Below are 22,878 nucleotides of genomic sequence, written 5' to 3' on the forward strand. Positions count from 1 at the left end.
ACACACACACGCATACACACACACACACACGCACACACACACACACACACACACACACACACACACACACACACACACACACACACACACACACACACACACACAAACAGTCCCACACGTGATTCTTTGTTTTGTATTTGTGACACATGAGTCCTACATACAACAGAGGATCTTTGCTGGCTCTGCGGATTTAAAATAACCATTCCGTTTAATTCCTCTCAAAGGAAGTAAGCGTTGAATAAACGAGTGAGTCAGTGACTCATGTATTGGTTTCCATCCATCTACGAGACAGAGGGAGATGGGACGGGGGGAGGGGGGCGGAGGAAGGGGGAGGAGGAGCACAAGAAAGGGACAGATGCATGGATGGAGTTGCTCATCACTGAGAGCACCGCTGTGTGGACAGAGTAATATGATGAGAGCTGAAGTGAGCTGTCACTTCAGTTTGCTGTAAACGCCTTCAGCGTGCTCACAGGGTTGGGCCGCGGATGACAGGATCGGGAGCGCCAGCATGCCGCCAAAGCGGAAATTTAACAATAACCCTGGAGTTTCTAAAATGGGACATCTTGTCCGACGCAGCCGTCCATTTACACCGTCCAAACAGTCTGGCTCTAACCCCCAGGAGCCCCGACCACAACAAAAACTCGACATCCATGCCCCCTCCACACCCTAGCGCCGACACAAAGACACCGTTTATTTGAAGCTGAAGAAAAACCAAAGAGATTGATTGAAAAAGTCCAATCGAAAGTGTTCCACAGAGACGACTGATAAGTGAAAGATAAAGTGAGAGAGAAGGAAGGGGGGAGAGGTGGAAGGCAAAGAAGAAGGAAGGGGGGAGAGGTGGAAGGCAAAGAAGAAGGAAGGGGGGAGAGGTGGAGGATAAAGAGAGAAAGAAGGAGTGGGTAGTTGTAAGATAAAGAGTGTGATAAGGAAAGGAGGGTGATGGAAGATTAACTGTGAGGGAAGAGAGGAGGGGAGGTGGAAGATAAAGAGTGTGAGAAGGAAGGGGAGAGGTGGAAGAAATAAAGAGTGAGGGAAAGAATGGGGGAGAGGTGGAAGATAAAGAGTGAGATGGAGAGAGGGAAAAAGCGAGAGGTGGAAGATAAAGAGAGAGAAGGAGGGGGAGAGGTGGAAGATAAAGAGAGAGAGGAGGACCGAGGGAGAATGCATAAATAAAAGCAAAATCCAACAGACCACAGGCGGTGGAAGGAAGCTAATCAGGGCTAGCAGGATAGGAACACAGGAGAGTGAAATGAAAGATAAACATGAGGACCACAATAGAGGAAGGAGGAAATGGATGAGTGACAGGGGGTGTTAAAATAACACTCCGAGATGAATTGTGGCATCTACCGATTCTCTGGCCATTCATGCCAAGCAGTTTTACTTTTCGGCAGAGAGAGAGGGAGAGAGAGAGAGAGAGAGAGAGAGAGAGAGAGAGAGAGAGAGAGAGAGAGAGAGAGAGAGAGAGAGAGAGAGAGAGAGAGAGAGAGAGAGAGAGAGAGAGAGAGAGAGAGAGAGGAGGGAGAGAGAGAGATGCACAGCTTTTCTGATAAGTTACAAAAGTAATTATGCAGCTGCAGTTCAGTCATTATGGATGTCAATGGATTAGTTTCTGGGGAGCCTTAATATTTGTAGTAATGGAACGCTATGTAATGCACTTGATTAGGGTTAGCACTCCAACATTGTTATTGGTAAATGTGACCTTTGCTCAAGACTATGCGTGTGTTTGGGAGGCCCCTGATGAATGCCCCTGTACCGCAATTTGTACCTACATATATATATACTCCAGAGAGTGAGAAAGAGAAAAAGAAAGAGAAAGAGAGCGAGAGCGAGAGCGAGAGCGAGAGAGAGAGAGAGAGAGAGAGAGAGGGGATTGAGAGAGAGAGGATGGAGAGAGAGAGATATAAATGGATGTACTCCTTACCTCGCTGGCGCTGTGGTGAAGGGTGTCGCTGTAAACGGTGCCACTCTCCCAGTTCTTGGTCTTCATGAAGCGGGGGCATTTGGAGGGGCTGCCGTTCTGGACAGACCTGCTGGGTGAGGTTGTGCCGGGGGCGGGGAGCTGGAGACCGAGAGGACAGACAATCAGCATTGAGACAGCACACAGTCCCCGGTTTGAGAGTGGTACCTTTCAGGCCTGGGTTACTGGGAGTATCTCAAGAGATTATGTTGTCCTCCCACTGAGCAGGAACGGTTTAGATTGCTACAATGGGTTGAATGTGGATGTGGGATGGATAGCTGCCTATACGACAAGGTGGAGGTAATGATGTGGTTTACCAGAGGAAACACTCTCAAAGGGTTCTGAATTATTCTCGATGCAAACTGCTGGCTAGTGACACAATCCTCACACGCACGCACAAACACACACAAAAACAAAAAATGAGAGTAAGCAAGGGCTAGGCCTTCCTCTCATCAGTAGAGTTATTGATTGATGAATGTAGTTTAGGCGCCGTTGTCGGCTTTCATGTGGAAGGTCGCCTGAATGATGATGTTCAGAGGAATCAATCGGTATCCATCATTATTTCTTTGGGAATCGACCAAAACGTCTAAGAATGTTATGTCTTTGTGTGAGTGTGTGTGAGAAAGGGAGAAAGACAAAGAAAAAGAGAAAAATAAGAAAAAGAAAGAGAGGCAGAGGGAGAGAGTGAGAGATAGAATCCAGCGGTGGTGTGACTAGCATAATTGTCCTGTTCTATCTCCTCTCAGATAATGGAGATGGCGTTGAAAGTTTAAATCGAATTTGATCACACAGACATTGCATTCTGGCGACTTGCAGAAGTTCCCACGACGCAGAAGTAATATTCTGCAACAGTGGTGTTTGGACGTGACATTGTCATAACGTTACGGCGACAGACGACGGTCCCTTGTTGAACTCCTGAAAGAGAAGGCCTACACTGTTTCATCAACACAGCCTCTACCCCACCACGGCACAAACAAAGGTTGGTGTAGACAGCTGCTGAGAGGAGAGGGATGTTATTACTTGGAGTTAGCTTAACAAATAACAAACTGGCGGAGGGACTGTTTTTCAAATAGATGGAGAACAGATGCAGATACCGCAAGCCCGTGAGCGAATTAAATCTTTAATTCTGACCTCCTGGTGTGTTTTTGAGTGGGGGAAAAACTCCAAAACACACCAGGAGGTCAGAATTAAAGATATAATTCACTCACGGGCTTGCGGTATCTGCATCTGTTCTCCATCCAACAGTCCTTCCGCCTGCTTTAGATGGAGAGAATCATACGTCTGGACGGGGATTTGGGCATTGTGACGCCTCTGCTGAGCAACAGGCTGATTAAACCCTAAAATGTGGGGCTGCTGAGGCCGGAGCCCCAGGCGATGGACGGTCCTTCTTCAAAGTGAGAAACATCAATTGCCAGCATCAGTCATATTGCTAAAAAAAACTCAGTGCTGGCTTCCCACACTTCAGGTAGCACTGTCCCTGACTTTGTCTGTGTGTTTCAGCAGCACCGTATATTGAGCCTTCAAGGTAAGTGTCCGTGGAAAGTTGCTCCTGCATTGACAATGCACCAGGTACCAACATAAAAACAACATGACAGACACACGTACAAGTATATATGACCTGAGACATAAACGCCCGTTCACGCAGACACAAACACACACACACGCACAAAATATATGAACACGTTATTTATGTATACCCCTTCTTCGGGCCATCAGGCAGACACCGACTTGCACATAAGTGAACACCCACACATAAATGTGCACGCACGCACACGCTCCAGAACAGGCCTCCGGGTCTAGATTATTCCCAGAAGGCCACCCTCCTGCAGCTGTGTGCATTCATTAGGGCCCCTCCTCTCCCCTCCTCTCCCTCCATCCGGCCCCGCTAGTGAGGGCTTGAGCCGCGTCACAAGTGGGTGGATAACGTGGCTCATGTGCAAATACACCACTAACCCCCTTGGCGAGGGGCACTCCAGCCTGCGACCAGACCCTTAAGCTGGATTTAATATTCTGCTGGCCCGCCCACCAGAAGTATCCGATCAGGGGGACACGCGCCGTCGGGATCTTGTCGTCCCCACGTAGGCTAAACACGGCACCGCCTGCAGAATTTCCTGCCATTTAAGAGGCTGTGACCTTTGTTTTTATCCTCACACGCGGGGGCCGTAGCCTGAACGCTGACATGGCTGTCACGTCTGGTCGCATTAGTGTAGTGTCTTGTCTTTCTTTTGGGAGGGGGGGTGGGTTTCATTCATGCAGAATGAACCTGTCAACAGTTGGCAAGTCTAGCATATTGCTCCTGTTCATTTAGTCCACTGGTTACCTCGATACAGATGTGCTGCTGGGGGCGCTCTGGAAGCACAATGGCAGGTACATTCATTCAGTCGTTTGGTCGTTCAGCTGCTGGTAGTCCAGCCACATTTTTATCAAACCTTCCTTCTTGGTATTCTCTTGAACAACTGTTCCTTACGACAACGTTTTTTTAAAGCTAAGAAATAGATGACATGCCCAACACCTTTCAGTATAATCTACTTGTCTCACAGCTCTTCACTAGGAGTGTGAGCTGGAATCATTTTAACATAGTCACTTCACTGACTAATTTAAAATGGGAGTACATGAAGGACCTCTTCCTCTTGCTTATTAGACCACTGAAGCATAACAGCTCACCTAGAAAAACCGTGTCAGAGTCTCTCCTTTATTTCTTATCCTTCACAACTAAAAGCTGCCAAAAAATCACACAGTCTTGTCGTTTTCTGAGTAGAGTCTGGATTTCTATCAGCTTAATTAGCCTAACCCTTTTGAGAAGGTACGCAAGTTTACTGTTTATCTTAATTATTTTCCCATCGGCTGCATCATTTTCCACTGGTCAATTCTGTGACCAATACTATTCTCAATCTCTTGGGGATATCACCTGCAACAACAATTGTTGGTTTCACTGTGATGCAGCAGATGACATATAGACTCAAACATGGTGACCAGAGAAGACGTTCCCAGTATCCTGTGGTGATGTGAAGCGCTGTTTTGCTCATCTTACGTATGAATACATTTATTTTGACAGCATAGTATTGAATTTTAATACACACAGTTGAAAACACACATACACAAAATGCAAACAAATATTTTGCTGTGTTTGTGTTCAGCAATATAAAAAACACTTTACAAAGTTTGAAGGGTTTTATATTCTACCTTGTCAGTTTCAGGGTCATCGGTCGACGTCGGCTTGTTGTCCATCTTGGACAAATCCTCGGCTGGTTTGCCGTTCCCTGACAACAGCTGCGGGGAAGTATCGTTTCCACCGCAAAGGTCCCTGGAATTCAGACGCACACATCAACACACCGACACACAAACACGCACACACAAGGCTGCTCATCAGGTGTGGCTTTGGAGCGTCCCGCAATCTGCATCAACTCCATAACCCCACCCCCCACCCCCCAACCCCCAACCCGATCTCTCTTAAAACTCGTCGGGAAGACACACAGTCGGGGTGCACGAATGCCCACACACCCACTACATCAGCTAGACCATTATCAATCTATGCAGTGTAATGCAGTGAATCCTCATAGGCTTGGAGCCTAATTGGCTTAGAATCAGTAACACTTTTAGTACAACGTTTGAGTAATGGCAGTAATTGGATTAACAAAGCGCCGGATAATTATTTCATGGATTTTTCATTGCCTTAATTTGAGCAGAAATTGTTTTCACCGACATGTTACACATCTCTGTTGATAATCACACGCATAATATAGTAATAATTCATTAGTACAGGTAAAAGATTTAGAATGGGCATTGGAATGTGAATGAATGGGAAGGAGTTTCATCCCAAAATACATAACTGGTCCACTGACTTGACTACTGCCTTCTGAAACCTCCCTCACCCAGGAATTCCCAGCCTATTCATCCTCTGTTTGGAGACCGATTTTAACATGATAAGAATCACTTCAAACAGCAGCGAATTTGCTGCGATAACATTCAACAGAACAGGTTTAAACTCAAGAGCCAATATTGCACCTGCAAGGCTCACAATAAAACACAAATATGTGAGTAGATCATTCCCCGTCAGGTTCTCTGTTTTCATGTCTCTCAAAAGTCAAACAAACCTAAAACAGAAAAACAGCTGTTCTGTGTTCCTTTGATCCATGGTAAGACACAGACTTCCCCTTCTATTGATTTTGTGTGCTGCTGGCATTCTGAATACACAGTTAGGGTATCACCACCCCCAGAGATAAGCGAGAGAGGAAATAAATACAACGGAGAGCAAGAGGGAGAGGAGATAAACACAGAAATAGAGCGAGAGCAAGAGGGGAGAGAGAGTGAGATAGCGAGCGAGAGAGACCGTGAGAGAGAGAGAGGGAGGGAGAGAGCGCCTTTGGGTCTCATGGACGGCGTTGTAAAGAAAAGGAGACTATATGGGACGGCTTTTCTCCGGCTGCCACTAATCACATGAGACGCGCATAAATTCTGAGAACTCGTCACCGTGCGAGCCGCGGTTTAGTTCCTTCACTCGCAAACACCCACACACACACGTAACCCCCACCTCCTCCACCTACCGCTCCCACCCCCTCCCCCCTCTCACATCTCTGTCTCTCATACTCCCCCATCTTTCCCATGATCATGTGTCTGTGCTAATTGATAAACCTTAGAGGCATCCCTTCATCCCCCTTCTCCTCCTCCTCGTCCTCCTCCTCCTCTTCTCACTGCATATGTTTATTGCCCCCGCTTGGGAGTACACGTTCATCCCCACGATGGGTAGCCAGGCACAGGGAAGCAGAGCATGTGTGGCCATTATCTGTCATCTTTTCAGATTCATACACAAAGTGACAGCCTGATATAGCAGCCGTGTGCGTTCAGAAACAAACCATCCACTCCGATGCATCATTCTATTCCGGGCAGACATCACCACGCCGCCTATTGTGAGGTAATACAGCGATAATAAGAAATAACGGTCCGCTGTTCTGTTTACTATAATGTTTTTCCTAGCATGGCCTTGCTTGAACAATTCAGTCAATTCTTTTGAAATATGTCCGACAAGTGTCTGGAACTGCACAGGGGCCAGACAAATACATTATTTCTTCCACGTTTTCTTGTTCTGAGAGCCAAACGTCATGTTTATTAAGACGGCCTCTAGATTCCAATTAAGATCATTTTCTTGTGGTTGGCGTCTGGAGATGGATGGGAGGATTTATTATACGATCTATATCGAATATGCGTCACTGTGATGCGTGTGTGAGATAGGGGGAGTGCAATTAATCACGCTCATGCATTTCAGAATGCTTCAGAATGGGGCGCAGACTTTGTTTATTCTATTTCAGGCAGGCGTTCAACTATTGCCCAGGGTGAATATCGTATCAGACCTCCTGACCGGACATTTTGATGGACATAGTTGACTCACAATTTAAAAAAACGATTTGCTGCTAAATACGTGCCTTTAAGTTAGACATGTTTAGGCATGTCAACTAGAGAGCAGACATATCTGCTTACCGTTTTTATTTATCAAACCCGCTGAGCTCGGGCCTCTGGGTGTGGGGACATAAAAAAAGGGAATCCCCAGAGGGAATGGAGCCGGATCACGGAGAGAGACTCACCGGTCCACTTGTATCTCGGCGTCGCGGCGCTCGGCGGTCCGCTGGCCCTCTCCGTTCAGCTCCCTCTTACTGTTCCTGATGAGCCGCAGCACGGGCTCGATCTCCTTCAGCAGGTCATTGTTCTCCTCCACCCCGTTGTGGAGCAGCGCCCCGCGCAGCCCCTCCCTCATCAGCAGGGGGTCCCCCCGCAGCAGGGGGTCCTGGGCCGCGATCAGCGCCTGCACGCCGCCCCTCTGGAACTTGGAGGGCGTGTTGGCGGGCGAGGACAGGTTCTCTATGGCCCGGAGCTGCACCTCTTTGTGGGCCTGCTGCTGGGCCGCCTGCCCCCCCACGGGGCTCGCCGGGTAGCTGCGCTCGTACGACTTGGACGCCGGGAAGGCGGGCCGGGTGACGCGCACCGTCCGCTGCCGGCCGTCCCCGGACAGGGTGGTCTCCAGGTGGGTGGTGAAGCCCTCTGGGCCGCGCAAGATGAGCACGGCATGGGTCTCGGGCGACACGTTCTTCAGCGTCTCCAGGGCGCGCTCGTAGGACAGGTCCACCAGGGGCTTATTGTTCACCGCCAGGATGATGTCGCCCACCTGGACCAGCCCGCACTCCTCGGCGGCGCCGCCCCGGATCAGGTCCGACACGATGACGGGCGGCTTGGACACTCGCTGCTTCACCAGGAAGCCCAGGCCTCCCATCTTCCTCTTGAACAGGCCCACCGAGATGATGTTGGGCTGCAGCTGGCACACCGTGGTGTCCGACTCCTGCATGCTGCCGTCGGGGTTGGGCTGTGTGTGTGTGTGTGTGGATCTGTGTGTGTGCGTTGTGTGCGTGTGTCCTCCTTGCTGATTAGTGGGGGGAGGGGCAGGGGTTAAAGAGAGAAGAGTTGTGAGACATGAAGACAAACTTTTTTACAGTATGAAGATAGAATCAACCTAAAATCGACCAAAGATACCGCGATTTGAGCTCTGAGTAATGACCACGTTTTCAGAAAGGGTAGATTCGAGCCAGCTCTTTAGGGTTGTTTGGTTACATTTTAAGCTCTCTGCCGTGAAAAGTGTTCATGTCAGATTGTTATGACCTTTAATAAATGATTCATATCACAGAATCCTATCATAAACATGAATTAGTTAACATACTCATGCAATAAATAATAAGTAAGTATGCAGCAATTTGAGAGTCATTTGGATATCATGGCATTTCACCTTCAACTCCACTCTTGATAATCTGTGTTACTTTTATGCAAAAATAACTAATTCCTGATTTAAATAGCTTTCATGATTCAGAGGGAAAATGATTCACAATGAAATATTCTGAAAGGACGAGTTGGCGAGACCTTCCTGACTTGCGTCCGCACAAAAGCTTTCCAGTCTCGCATAAATATTCAAAACATACACAATAAGAAAAGCATTTGAATAGGGTTCTTCCTCTTGTTTTTTTGTGAGGTATATAAAAGGAAGGTGGTGACGTGGGCGTACAACTTTGCGTATAGTGGTTGTCGCCTATAATGCAACACACAAGTATTTTGCAGACTCCAATCTATTCAGTACAGTGAAGTACAGTGGTTTTACAGATCAATACAAACAGGTAGTGCACATCGCTGCATTAACATATCATCCTAGGTCTCCTGTTGAGCCTCAACACAACACAAGTCACGCTTAGTTTCTGACATCACGGCGAACGTTGAATTTATTAAATAAATGTAAATGAAACGCATGACACGACCCGGTTGACTACTGGTCTGCGACTTTCTGATCGAGAATGTATCAACCTGCTTAAAATAAACTTTGCAAATGAAGACAAAGGTCAGCGGAATCGAAAGATACCGGTCCTTTCTAGGCAATGTGATGATGAAAGTAGACTATAGAGATTATTATTATTATTATTATTATTATTATACAGTGATTATATATATATATTGCATCTATATATCAGTCTAAGCAGCTAAGTGAGTGGCAGTGGGTGAAAACACGCCGCTCTGTCACCAACAAGGACCCTTTCCCGGACGGAAGGCGCTCTGAGAGCGTTCAGCACCAAGGTCAGTGACAAAACACTATCCTCAGCTCGCATTTGCCAAATATTCCGATTGCATCTTTCTAAAGGCACGAAAGGCCTTCTCCTATACAGCAGCATACAGCTGCTGTATAAGAGATGTAACATACACGCATTCATGAAACATACAAGCATTCATGAAAGCAGTCCAGAATGTAATCTGTGCGCAGCACACAATGGCAAGAGTGCACATCCAAATGATCTGTGCTTTGATGAGCCTGAATAAGTTAGTTTGCCATACGCGATTGTGTGTCGCCGTATGGAAGACATTCAGCAGCGCCAAGCATCGCGCTCCTGCCCACGTATTTACATCATTTGATTAATGAATGATTTCACAGCGAGCCCACATCACATTTCAATATGTTGCCTGTCAAAACCAGAGATTTAACCACGCATTAAACATAGGACCATGCTTAGTCAGGGCAAAATGAGTGAAAGAACACAATACAAATACATGAAAGTTAGGACCTTTCGATTTTTTCCTTTTCATTACCTCGTTAAAATTGTATACATACACGCAAATAAAAACTAGCCTACCTGGCCATAAAGCAGCACATCCAATCATTGATATAAATCCATGTTTATCGAAGCAATAAGTTTCTAAGTAGTCGCAGTATTATTTTTGGAAATATTAAATGGAATAACTTCTATTTTTAATTTTTCGAGGCAACAACTAGCGAAATGTAGCCTGCACACCTTACACACACACAAACACACACATACACACCACACACACGCGCGCACACACACAAACACACACACACACACACACACACACACACACACACACACACACACACACACACACACACACACACACACACACAAAACGACCGTTCAATTATGTTGGGCTTTACATATAATGCGCTGGAATGTTGCCTTGCTTCGCATCTAACAGCTTTACAGCCACCACCCCCCAAACATGAGTAAACGAAACACCCCGTACTTACCCCTGAGGATATATATAGGACCGCTGTCACAACGAAGGGGCAACTCGAATGCAACTTGGATGCAACTCGGCTCTTCGCGTCCTCTGTGGTTCTGCTCCGGGTCCCGGCTAAGCGCTCCTTCACGCTAAAGACGCGACATGCTTGTGCGTCTACGGCACGCCAGGGTGCTGTATAAATATGGAAGAACTGGAGACACAGTGACGAGCTTCAAGGGGATTCGTGCACGGGCATTCAAATGACTTGTAGGCGTACTGACTTAAGTTACGCCTGAGATCGTATTCGGCAAGTGGACCCCAGGGCGGCCCCCCACCCATCCCTCCAGGGGGCGTAGTACCAGAGACGGCGCAACAGTAAAGGTGCTACGCCCACATCGGACCCTCCAAGTGGCGTAGCAGCAGACGCGGTCAGGTTTCCTATTGTGCCATTTATCATATGGATGCCGCTCCGAATTTGAATAGTTTTCATGTCTTACAGTTTCCTTGCCACCGTATACATTGTTCAATTACTCTGCTATAAGCTTGTTTGACAGCATTTCCATCACACTTATGTTCAAAGGTGTATGTGTAGGAAATATGAAACAATTGTTTCATTCTTAACACTGTAAAGCCCACAGTTTCACAATTACATTTATCACTTTAGCTCAAATATTTCTAACAATGTTTACGTTTTTTGAGACATTTAGGCACCTGTGTATCAGGTTTGTCCACACAATTAATGGTAACTGTGTTTATAGTTCTGGGTTTTTGGCTGGTGGTTTTTAAAGTGAGGGAGGAAGGACTGCGCGCTTGGTTGCCATTGGCCTGCTTGCACTGTTGGTGTAATGGTGGCATAAGAATGTGAGACTCAAGTTGTTTCAGGGTGTTTTAGGGGAACTACAAAATAGGGAGGGATAGTTATGTGAATACAATTGATACAAAGCCACCAGTGGCATCACTGTAATTTGAAAGCTGGTGGGCAGCATGTCTTTGAAATGGGCTACAAGGACAGAAGGGAAGGATGCAAAGCCCATTAGTCAAATCAGACCTACTCTTGACTTGTAAAAGTTAATAAAAAAATCTGGGCCTATTTTTGCCCTCAATGACTGAAGTTATTGGTTGTAATTTAGCCATGTTTATTTTTAGTTAGGCGGGGTTTCAAAGTTTATACCGTTTATACTCGGTAATACCGGTGTTGACACGAGTGTATTACTTGCCTTCCATGAGTGCCACAACAAGCAAGCAACCACGAACTTGCTCGCCTTCTCTGTCTGACGCGTCTTTAGGGTCATGCCATTAGACGTGGGGCCGCTCATATATCCCCCTACATTTCCGAAAATGGACTTGACCTGCAAGCTGTTTATTTGATAAACGCATTTCCCAATCCCAGGAGTCTTTGCTCCATTCTACGTCAATTCAAGAACAAAGAAATTAAAGTAAACTGTAGTTCGTATTTTTTATTACGGCCATGAAAGTTCTGTAACGCCTGAATAATCAAGAATTAAATGAAGTAAAAAAGAGAGTAAGCAAGAGGTATAAATATTAGTTGGATGTTTCCGGGTCTTGCATTGTATATTTCGGGGACTTTCACGGCGTCTTGAAGGGGATTCAATGTACGGTTTCCGTACTGATTTCGTACAGATTTGAATGACTAATAGCCGCGGCTATTAGTCATTCACTCCGGCTATTAGTTATTCACTCCGGCTATTAGGTATGCAGAACGAGCCCCTCCCTCTTCTTTGCTTGACCACTAAGTTTGAAGGCTGTCTAACCAATCAGTGAAGAGGAATACCAGACTAAAGTAACGCATTGTCGAGACTAAAGCTGCAGTGCCTCCATGTTTCGCCGTAACATAAAGCTGAAAGCTGTCTTTACTAGTTTCACTACAATGTAATGACCACTAGCTAGTGGGAAATACAATTATTTTATAACAGGGAGGGGCAAAGTTGTGCATTACGATGCAAACACGACAATAATTGGCACCGTTCTTGCGCACTCAGAAGAACATGAACTGAATAAATGCCAGGTATATAGCATATCGGAGACGGGCACACAATCAGTGCATTTGTAAATGAGAGCCTGCAGTATGACCGATCTTGTGACATTATTTAACCATCCATCTACAGCTGATACGATCAGACAGATGCATCATTGATCAGATATAAGCCCATTACAAGCCCAACATCACCACGGCAGGTGCGCTCTCTCTCGCACATTCACACAATTACTCCAACTTCTCCAACTCCAAGGCAAGACTGTTTCACTAAGAACACAAACAACCACAACTAAACAGCCTATATATCCACAACAATGCACAATAATCAGTTCATTGCGTCTATCTTCTGTTTGGCGCACATGGCTAATTTGCACATGACTGTCGGCTCCGCTTGTCAAAAAAATAGAACGTATTTGTGAATAAATGCTTTTCATTCTGAATACTGGACTTGGTGAGCTTAAATAGCCTACATTTAAGTGACCTTTAGTGAGATGGCCTAAAACGGAATACAAATTAATTATTATAGGACATAGGCTTTCAGGATCAATTCAGAGGTTCAACTTTTCGGGATTCATTTTGCTTAGCCAGTGAAAGTGATCAGCTGTAGATTCCACACACTGTTAATACTTCAATGCTGAAATACTTCACTACAAGTAGGCCTAGGCTATAAGTCCTCCAAATAATTCAGCAGAATTGCATTAGGCCTACTGTCATAAGCATTATAGGCAGCCGTCATTATGCGCTAAAATGGTCCCGGCCAGTGTTCTAAAATGGTCCCGGCCAGTGTTCTATAAATTATGGGAAGAGCCCCCCTGGATCGGCTGGGAAAGTCATAGTCACGCTGATTACAGGTGTTTTTAAAATGCGTATACGCGGGCTCTCACATGACAGCCACGCAACGGACACATCATCTTACATAATTTGATGTATTGCTGTAGTAGGCCTATAGTTAAACTAGCAAACCATCGCAAGGAAATGTAACAAAGCTGTAGCTGAAAGATTCATCCACAAACATCAGAATAGAAAAACACTGGCAGGGACCATTTTAGCGCATAATGACTACTGCTGCCTATGCTTGTGGCAGTAATGCAATTCTGCTGAAGTATGCAAATTAGCCATGTGCGCCAAACAGAAGATAGACGCAATTAACTGATTGTTGTGCATTGTTGTGGATATGTAGGCTAATGTTCACTAGCATGATAAAAGCACCCTGCAAATTCGTAGGCTGTGTTTGTACTCGGGGTATATCCGGAAGAATGGTCCATATTTAACCTCACCATGATTGAGAGCAAGGTGTATCTCCACAATCCAAACCAAAACTCCAGGCAGGTTGTCAGCCCGACATCTAACCCAGAGTGCCCTCCATCTAAATAAATAAATTAGAATCAGTTAAGTTACTATATATTGCTTAATAAGGGAACAAAATGGTAATTTAGCTTATGGCGCACTATGAAAGCCCTTGCGCAATAATATGCATTTTAAGAACTGGGTTTTGTTGGTTCCCAGAATGCGTAAGATAATGTAATAATGGCAAAGCAAACTGTTCCCTCTTCCTTCATTTGTCACGTGAAGTCGTTCCCCATTTTGTTATACTTTTCCATCATTGCCAGCATTAGCGTGCGGTGCCCCTTCATTTCGGTGGGGCAGAAACTACTGGCGTATGACCACACCCACAATTGATACATATTTTTAACATGTATATTTTGAGCTACATTAAAACATGTTAACTAAACTAATTGAGTAAGAATTAAAAATAAACTAATAGCCTAATGATACTGCACGCTTTTGAAGTGCCATCCGCAACACTCGTCATATGATGTAGGGCTAATTAGAATGGCCTATGTGCAATGGAAACACCAACTCTGCAAAGTCAAAAAAGGACAAATTCGACATTAGGGAAGTTATTTCTCCCATATTTTATTTTAACAATCTAACAACAATTTAACAACAGGCTTAGCGAGTGCATTGCAAATACATGAAAAGTAGAAATACAAGTCATCAATCAAGCAGACCTTCGATTTGGAACTTGGCCCGACGATGTGTGCAAATCTCTTAATAACAACACTTTTGAAATCAGGTAGGCCTATTTCTCAATAACAGCTGTTTAAATCAGGCATGAAATCAGTTATACAAATTTAATACCTGCTGAAATAAATAAATAAATAAATAGGCTTCAATGCCGAAAGATACAGGGGGAGTAATTCGATTTTAAACAACACTCCTAGAATATGACCATGGGGCAGAATACTTACGACCATATGGGCGTCTTATAGCGCGGATTGCAATTCTTATTGCAGCTGTCATGCCAAATTTGTACCGGCTGCCAAATTTGTACCGGGTGCGTCATCCATACGTAATCCATTCCAAACCTGCCTGGCAACAGATGATCGCGTCGTCCGCCGCGTCGAATGACGTGAAAGGTTCACGAACATTCGCGAACCTTCAAGCTCGTTCATTCACACTTGTCCGTTATCTGTATTGTGCTATTTCGTCCTTGACCCGCTTTAAACACTCAGTTTATTTGTTAAATTTGATAAAGCAATTAAATACAATACAAATATGAAGTAAAAACAAGTGTTATCTAGCGATCCGTTTTCTGTATTATGTTATTTCGTCTTTGACAACATGAGTGCGAATGTTTTTTTAAACCTGCTTTAAAAACTCAGTTTACTAGCTAAATTTGATTAAACAATTAAATACAATACAAATATAAAGTAAAAACAAGTGTTATCTAGCGATCCGTTATCTGTAATATGTTATTTCGTCTTTGACAACATGAGCGCGAATGTTTTCTGAAACCTGCCCGGCAAAGTTGTCCGTTGCCTGGCAACGGACAACTGTTGACGTGCCCGGTACAAATTTGGCACGACACAGCCTGCAGGGTTATGCGAGAAACATACGGAGGGACGCGGTCGTTGAGCTCCCCTGGCCCACATTGCATGACACGTTAAACTCAACTAGAATCACCACCATCAATTTGATATTAACAGACCAAAAATAGTCAGAAAGCCTACAGAAAATATAGATAGTTAATGTGACAATCACATTATTAAAAATAAACTTGGAGAAATGATTTACTGAGGAAATATTTTTTTTGGGAGCATGCTTTTGCAGGGGGTTCGCCGCCCCACCTGCCCATATGGACGGCACGCGCCTGATTGCCAGTACGTTTTTTTTTTAGATATCAATATTAATTTAAACAAAAATAAATAAATATAAAGAGAAAGGTCGACTCTCTTTAGCTTTAAATTCAATCATGTTATTTGTTAGTTTTAATCCGACTGAACATTACTTTGAAAGGATGAACCTCAGTTTTGTGATTTAGACCTCACTTGACCTCACTCCCAGAGGTCCACGGTGCAATGTTTTTTTTCACCACTGGGATGCTGACGGCGTTACCCGTCTACATTTCACGCTCATGTTGCCAAAGACAAAATAACATAATACAGAAAACGGATCGCTAGATAACACTTGTTTTTACCTTATATTTGTATTGTATTTAATTGTTTCATCAAATTTAGCAAGTAAACTGAGTGTTTAAAGCAGGTCAAGGACGAAATAGCACAATACAGATGACGGACAAGTGCGAATGAACGAGCTTGAAGGTTCGCGAATGTTCGTGAACCTTTCACGTCATTCGACGGACGACGCGATCATCTGTTGCCAGACAGGTTTAGAATGGATTACGTATGGATGACGTGCCCGGTACAAATTTGGCACCCGGTACAAATTTGGCGTGACAACGGTGTCACGTTAAAATTGTACCGGGGGCGAAAATTGCACCGGCCTACGTCAGTTGTCCGTTGCCAGGCAACGGACAACAGATTACGTAAGGGGTCGTCCGTTGCCAGGCAGGTTTCAATCTCGCTCATGTTGCTGAAGACAAAATAATATAATACAGATGAGGGATCGCTAGATAACACTTGTTTTTACTTTATATTTGTATTGCATTTAATTGTTTAATCGAATTTAGCTAGTAAACTGGGTGTTTAATGTTTATCATAGTCTAGCTAGCTTGTGTTAATTAAATTTCCTTAATTAAATTTAGAGAATAGATTATAGATAATAGATAATAGATAATAGATAGATAGATAGATAGATAGATAGATAGATAGATAGATAGATAGATAGATAGATAGATAGATAGATAGATAGATAGATAGATAGGTGAGGAGGCATTTACTAACTGGTAAAAAAAAATTATTATTATTATTCACGTTATCCCCATAACATTTAGCTATTACTGTGTAGGGGAAATAGATAAATACAATGCAATACAATACAAATATAAAGTTAGGAACGCTAATAAATGTAATTTGTAAAATAAGTGTTATCTGTCTTGTCGCGCTGAATGAACGAGTTCGCGAATGTTCAAGAACCTTCCACGTCATTCGACGCGATCGCCCATTGCAGCGACGCGATCGTCTGTTGCCAGGCAGGTTTGGAATGGATTACTATGGATGACGTAGGCCGGTACAATTTTCGCCCCCGGTACAATTTAACGTGAAAGCGGCCCTCAGTCAAATTTTGGGTTCCTAAATTGGCCCTCAGCTGTCAAAACTTTGAGAACAACTGTTGTAGACCAACTTCGGAAAACTGTAGTTCCACCGTAGAAACGCTAGAGGTCAGCAATACTCCCCGTCGCATAATGACGTCGGTTAGGAAAAGTGGAGTCGAATTCATTTTGAACAGCGCTGTCTTTTCCTATGTTCGAAAGGAAGCACATTTTCATCTCTCCTTGACCCGATGACGTTTTTTTCACAAAGGTTAAGTAAAGGATAGGAGATTTGACTATTCGTAGAGGAATAGGGACACAGCTAAGGAGTCTCACCCAAGCCCCCAGGAACAGTGCATACTTCCTTCCGCAATCCACCAGTGCTCAGCGGCCAAGCCTGGTATTGCAGCTGTTTAAGCGGGCTGTTGACGGGTCCCTCGAATCAAGGGACCCAGAAGTAGATGTCTTCGTTCACTCCAAGTGGGGAACAGGAATGTGTCTCCTTAAAAAACGTCTGGATATCAATCAAAGGCTCATAGTTATCTTTATGCCATGTCCTAAAAAAAATACGTTTTTTCTTTTCAAAACGCCACCTCAAGCGTTTTATTAGCCGTTCTCTCTAATTATTTTTTGCTGGAGAAGGAGGAGTGTGCAGCTGAAAGGAGTCGTAGTGAAACAAATGTTGTTTTGACCTGGCATCCGAGAGGGCCGAGTTCAGTTCTCCGTTAACGTGTCCGATTTTTAGACTGGTTCAGCTGCTGCTCAATAACTCTCAAGATCCTCTGCTTGCGATCAATGTGAATCACCATATATAGATCCATTTATTCAAAAGATCCAAAGACAAAGAACAGGTGCATTACGGTATCATTTTATATTATGGTTACTAGTCTAACATTTCAGCCTTGGTATTTAATTTTTCATTTGCTTGTTTAGCTTTGTATGACAGATAACAATATTGGTGTAGGCCAATCAGAATTATTTATGTGTGTAGGCCACTCCGACTTCGTTGCTGGTTGAAATGTAACCATTTTGTACATAAGTTATTGATTGCATTTTTCGTAAATAGTTAGTTGGAAGGAATCTGTTTCTTAAGCAGTGTGACCCTTGGAGCTTGCATGACGGAGCCCAAGTTTGCACAAAGCACTCAAAACTGCAAAAAGACACTGTTCAATTGCAGACTTGGAGCTTGCATAACGGAGCACAAGGCATAGGTTAATAGTGCATTAACAGCACATCCGATCAATGACCTCTGTAATTTTTGTACATTTAAATGTATGCCCATCACTAACTGAGTTTAGATTTATCTATTATTACTTTTATTTTCTTCCCTTCTTTTCTTAATGTTATGTGTATTTTGTTTTTAAGATAAATCAAGAGAAACCCAAACATATCTTATGTTCTCGTATTTATGTAAATGTTTCATGTATTTATATGTTTTTTACATGTTGTGACTGTCTGAGTTAGTGATGTGGGTTTATGGTCTCGTAGTTATGTACATGTTTCATATATTTATGTGTTTTTTTCATGTTGTGACTGTCTGAGTTTGTGATGTGAGTCTTTGTTCTATGTTCCCACTCTTGGCCTGCACCTTGACGTGGTGAGTGGGCTTTAAACTAAGACTTAGTTTTTGTTTTTTTGTTTGTTATTGATTGTTTGTCACAGTCTTTCTTATTAATAATACAAAGCCTTAACTAAACCCCTTCTCTTCTGTTTGCAGAAACTGGAAACTTCAGAGTATATTTTATCTTAAGTTAGAAAATCTTTGTTTCCTCATCAGATCCCAGTCCATCATGCTCCTGTACTTGTCTGCCGTGCCACCATCATGCCTCATGCATCACAGCGCCCTGCCCAGCTGCATCTTATTCCGTTACTCCAGATCTTTCCAGGTCTTACACATAAGTGACAAACACGCTCCACCCAAGTGTTTTTAATATTTTATTAATTATGTTTAAGGTGTGCTTAAGTGGCCTGAAAGGTGCCCATCAATAAAATGCTTTTTATTAATATAACATTATGGCTCCATCAAAAGCAAAGTACACCTGCCATTTACAGTTATCATTTATACTATCCTAGACATCTTTTATCTTATTTACATAGGCCTACAGTAGGCCTGATTTCCTCTGAATGTTTAAATAAAAAAATTCCCTGTCCATGTCAGATCCCTGTCCATCATACTCCTGTTGTTGTCTTCCTGCACACCTGACTGCCTCCTCCATCGATTGCGGCCACAGCCCTCTCCCTGTACAATATTTCATGTTCAATACATTTCAGGATCAAGTTTGAGATTTAGTTTCAGTATTACTTGTTTTTGAAACCTGACATGGGGCTGGCACCGCCACCATCATATCTGTCTTATTTATTGCACCCACACATAATAGGTCCATGATACCATGTGGGGTCATTTCAGACTGCTTTGCTTCCTAACACCTTGTGAGTTCCCTGGGTACACCAGCTGATGGGTCTGTGTATATATTGGGCATTTGATTATCGTTTCAGAAACAGAAATATATTAAAAAACGAGGGGTAATTAATCTTTCTGTTTTAACATTCAAAAAGGTATATAAAAGGTGCTTTTCTTATAAAGTCAAAAAGGGGAAAACTAATCTAAAATAATAATTGTTAAACATGCAGAGAATCATCGGGGGATTACTTCCATGGTCGGTATACAATGCGACTGCTATCTCGCTTATGATGCTACAATGCTAACAATGCTAAAAAACAAGAATATTTCTGCATCCGGTAAGTCATGAAGTAGGACGTGGCTATAGACATAGATATATATAGAAAGTGCTGTTTTCATAATATGTCCCCTTTAGAGTAGTCATATTTAAGGAAATTAATTAATTCCAGTAGCCTGGGCAATCTACTATAGGGAGGATCTTCCTCCCTATATATATATATATATGTGTATATATATATATACATACGGACAGTGGACATACACATGCACACACACACTCTAGTGGATGGCTGCATCATTATGTCCATCACTTCCTGACTGAGTGGGACCATCTGCCCTCTTATGAAGACACACCATGTAGATAAGTGTGGAAAGCCCTGCTTAGCCCCCCCTCTCTCTCTTACTCTGTCTCTCTCTCTCTCTCTTTCTCACTCTGTGTGTGTGCATGTGTCTCTCTCTCTTTCTCACTCTGTGTGTGCGTGTGTCTCTCTCGCGCTCTGTGTGTGTTTGTGTGTAAGTCTCTCACTCCGTCCTGCTCTCTGTGTGTGTTTGTCGGTCTCTCACTGTATGTGTGTATCTCTCTCTCTTTGTTTTGAATCTGTGTGTGTGTGTGTGTGTCTCTCGCTCTCACTCTGTGTGACTCTCCGTCTGTGTGTGTGTGTGTCTCACTGTTTCTGTCTCTCTCTAATTGTGACTCTGCCTATGTGTGTGGGTTTCTCGCTGTCTCTCTGTGTGTGTTTCTCACTCTCTGTCTTTCTTTGTGCGCAGGTGTGTGTATCGTTCTCTCTGCGTCTCTCTCACTCTGTGGGTGTGTGTCTCTCTCTCTGTGTCCCCCTCTCTCACACTGTGTGTGCCTCTCTCTCACACACACTGGGTGAATGTTTGTGTCTCTATTTCTCTCTCACTGTCACTCTCTCTCACCACACATTGCCCAGAGTTAAAATGATATCCTATTATTCCTATTCACACATCAACACTCCCCTGCTTTTATTAACTCTTACCTTCCATGTAACTTCACAGATCACCCCATCGCCTCACTTTTTCTGAACTAGACACCGGAGTGTGGAGGAGGATGCCTGGGCTTATGAGGGTTAGCTGATGTTATGGTGCTGGCTGGTGAATGCCATTCAGGGTTCATGTGTTCTTATTGGGATTAATCACATGACATAATGTGGTTCTGTTGTGTTTTGTAGAGGTTGTAATCCAACTGCCAAATCCATACCTTTCCAATCTGGTAGACAATTGAAGTGTCCACCCGGCACTTATGGGTTTGTATTTATTGGTTTTCCACCAGGTATTCACAGCAAGGGGTCAGACGGTAATACCTTTGATCACACTAGCGTTGGCGCATATGTCATCATGACGTTTGGTGAATATTGACTGCATGTTGTACTTCACCCTCTCAAACGCTCCCACTTCATTCCGTCGCGTGGAGCCTGACGGGGAGCCTTTCCACCTCTGGTTTCTATGACAACTTTTAATTATGTTTGCCTTTACATTTGAGCTCCTTATTTTGCTGATTTCACCGTTAATGCCGCACTGCACAAGACGTTGATTAGACATGTGCTGCATGAAAGCCATTGTGAGTAAGGAGGTTCTCCAAATTGATGTTACCAAATCTGATTGTAAGCAATTATTATTCACCATATATATATAATTAGGGGTTATAGTCAAAATTGATGGTCTGATGACAAACACACCTGATGATTGTCATGCAATATGTATTTACATCATGATTAATACTGATCCCCCCCTCTTTGATTTATTTATGTGTTAATATATATTTGTGTTTGAGCAGGTAATATAAAGATGTCTACAAATGTTCACTTCACGCTGATATAGAGATGAGCAGCCTCAGAGATGCAGGGACTTTCCAGTTGGTCAGGGCGCCTCATTTTGTGGCTCACATGACTCCTGGAGATCACCTGGCTGATGACTCAGTGGGTCTGTGTACGGGGCAGTAGAACGAAGCAAATGTCCAGCTTTGGAAGAGGGCAAAACAAGACATTGTTACAGCTGTGTCTTCTATCACTTGTTTCACTCTCTCTTTCTAAGTCTAACCATTTTCCCTATATGGAGATGCAGATCTTTACCTGACCAGCAGAGGGGCGCAGTGCTCATTACATCCCAGCTCACCTGGTGCCACTCTGATTCGTGACTGAACATGCCAAAAGCAATCAGATATGACTGGGCGTTCCGTTGGAAGAAGAAGCTGTATGCGGTATTTGTGATTATACAACTGAGTTATGAACCAGTCAGTCATCTAGTCATTGGATCACAAATGCGACTTTCAAAAAAGTTGTGTTATTAAATATTACACATTGAATACTTGATTCTGATTGGTCAATTACAGCATTCAGCGGTCTGTTATTTATTAATAGCAAACCGTAGATTTTTTAAGCATTAAATAATCAATAATCATTATTCAAATCAATATAATAATTGCTATTTTATATATTTTGTGTCAAATTATTGATTTCTTTAGGATGAAGATGGTAATAAGCTGGATAATTTACAGTCAGAGAGCTTGTCAGTATTATGAAATAAAGCTCTTCAGGGTGATTCAAGACTCGTCAAGTGTATTCTAGTTATGTGTTATATAGCCTTCACAAATGTCAGGTTATGCAATCCTCTTTTTTTGGAGTGCATATGAAGGTTTACTTTTCCGTTATCTCCAGTGTTTGAATTCATGGATGATTCCCTTCAGCTTTTGTATGTGAGTCTGTACTTTAAAACGATATTAAGTCTGCCCTGGGTTGGTTGGCTGCTACTACATGATCACTGCCATGTTTCTGTCCCAATGCATACACTCATGTCAGCACTGGAACCATTCTCCCATGAGAGTAGGAGAATGGTGCACACATCACATGCCGTCCATGTTGAAAGTACAGATTAATTATATCCCTACTTGGCATATAAATACTAGGGAATAGCAAGGCTGATACACATACATTAAAAATAAAGTTTTTTTGTCACATTACATTTGCATATAATGCAGCTTTTAGGTTCCAAAGAAACCTTAGATGGATGTGATACAGTCTATTGTTTTTGTCATCTATCCCATATTGTCTATTGTATGGACATAAATAAGTATCAGTTACAGGTTCTATGAGAATACTTTATCACAATAAATTCTCGGGGAAACGGAGACACACACGTGGTCAATTTGTGTGTGTGATTTGTGTCTTGTTACACATTCATTGTTATCA

General features: G+C 43.4%; 1 protein-coding gene across 1 annotated transcript in view; it reads right to left on the reverse strand.

Moving 5' to 3' along the window:
* nos1 (nitric oxide synthase 1 (neuronal)) overlaps positions 1–10,912 on the reverse strand; it is a 36,446-nt gene extending 25,534 nt beyond the window's left edge. The window contains exons 1-4 of the mRNA XM_030357612.1: positions 10,524–10,912; positions 7,537–8,366; positions 5,141–5,261; positions 1,922–2,059 (exon numbers count right to left, since the gene is read on the reverse strand). Coding sequence (XP_030213472.1) covers positions 1,922–2,059; positions 5,141–5,261; positions 7,537–8,291 — 1,014 coding nt within the window. The 5' untranslated portion in view covers positions 8,292–8,366; positions 10,524–10,912. The remainder of the gene's footprint in view (positions 1–1,921; positions 2,060–5,140; positions 5,262–7,536; positions 8,367–10,523) is intronic.
* Positions 10,913–22,878: the final 11,966 nt, after the last annotated feature.

This window comes from Gadus morhua, chromosome 6, assembly GCF_902167405.1.
Source record: "Gadus morhua chromosome 6, gadMor3.0, whole genome shotgun sequence".
Taxonomy (NCBI): domain Eukaryota; kingdom Metazoa; phylum Chordata; class Actinopteri; order Gadiformes; family Gadidae; genus Gadus; species Gadus morhua.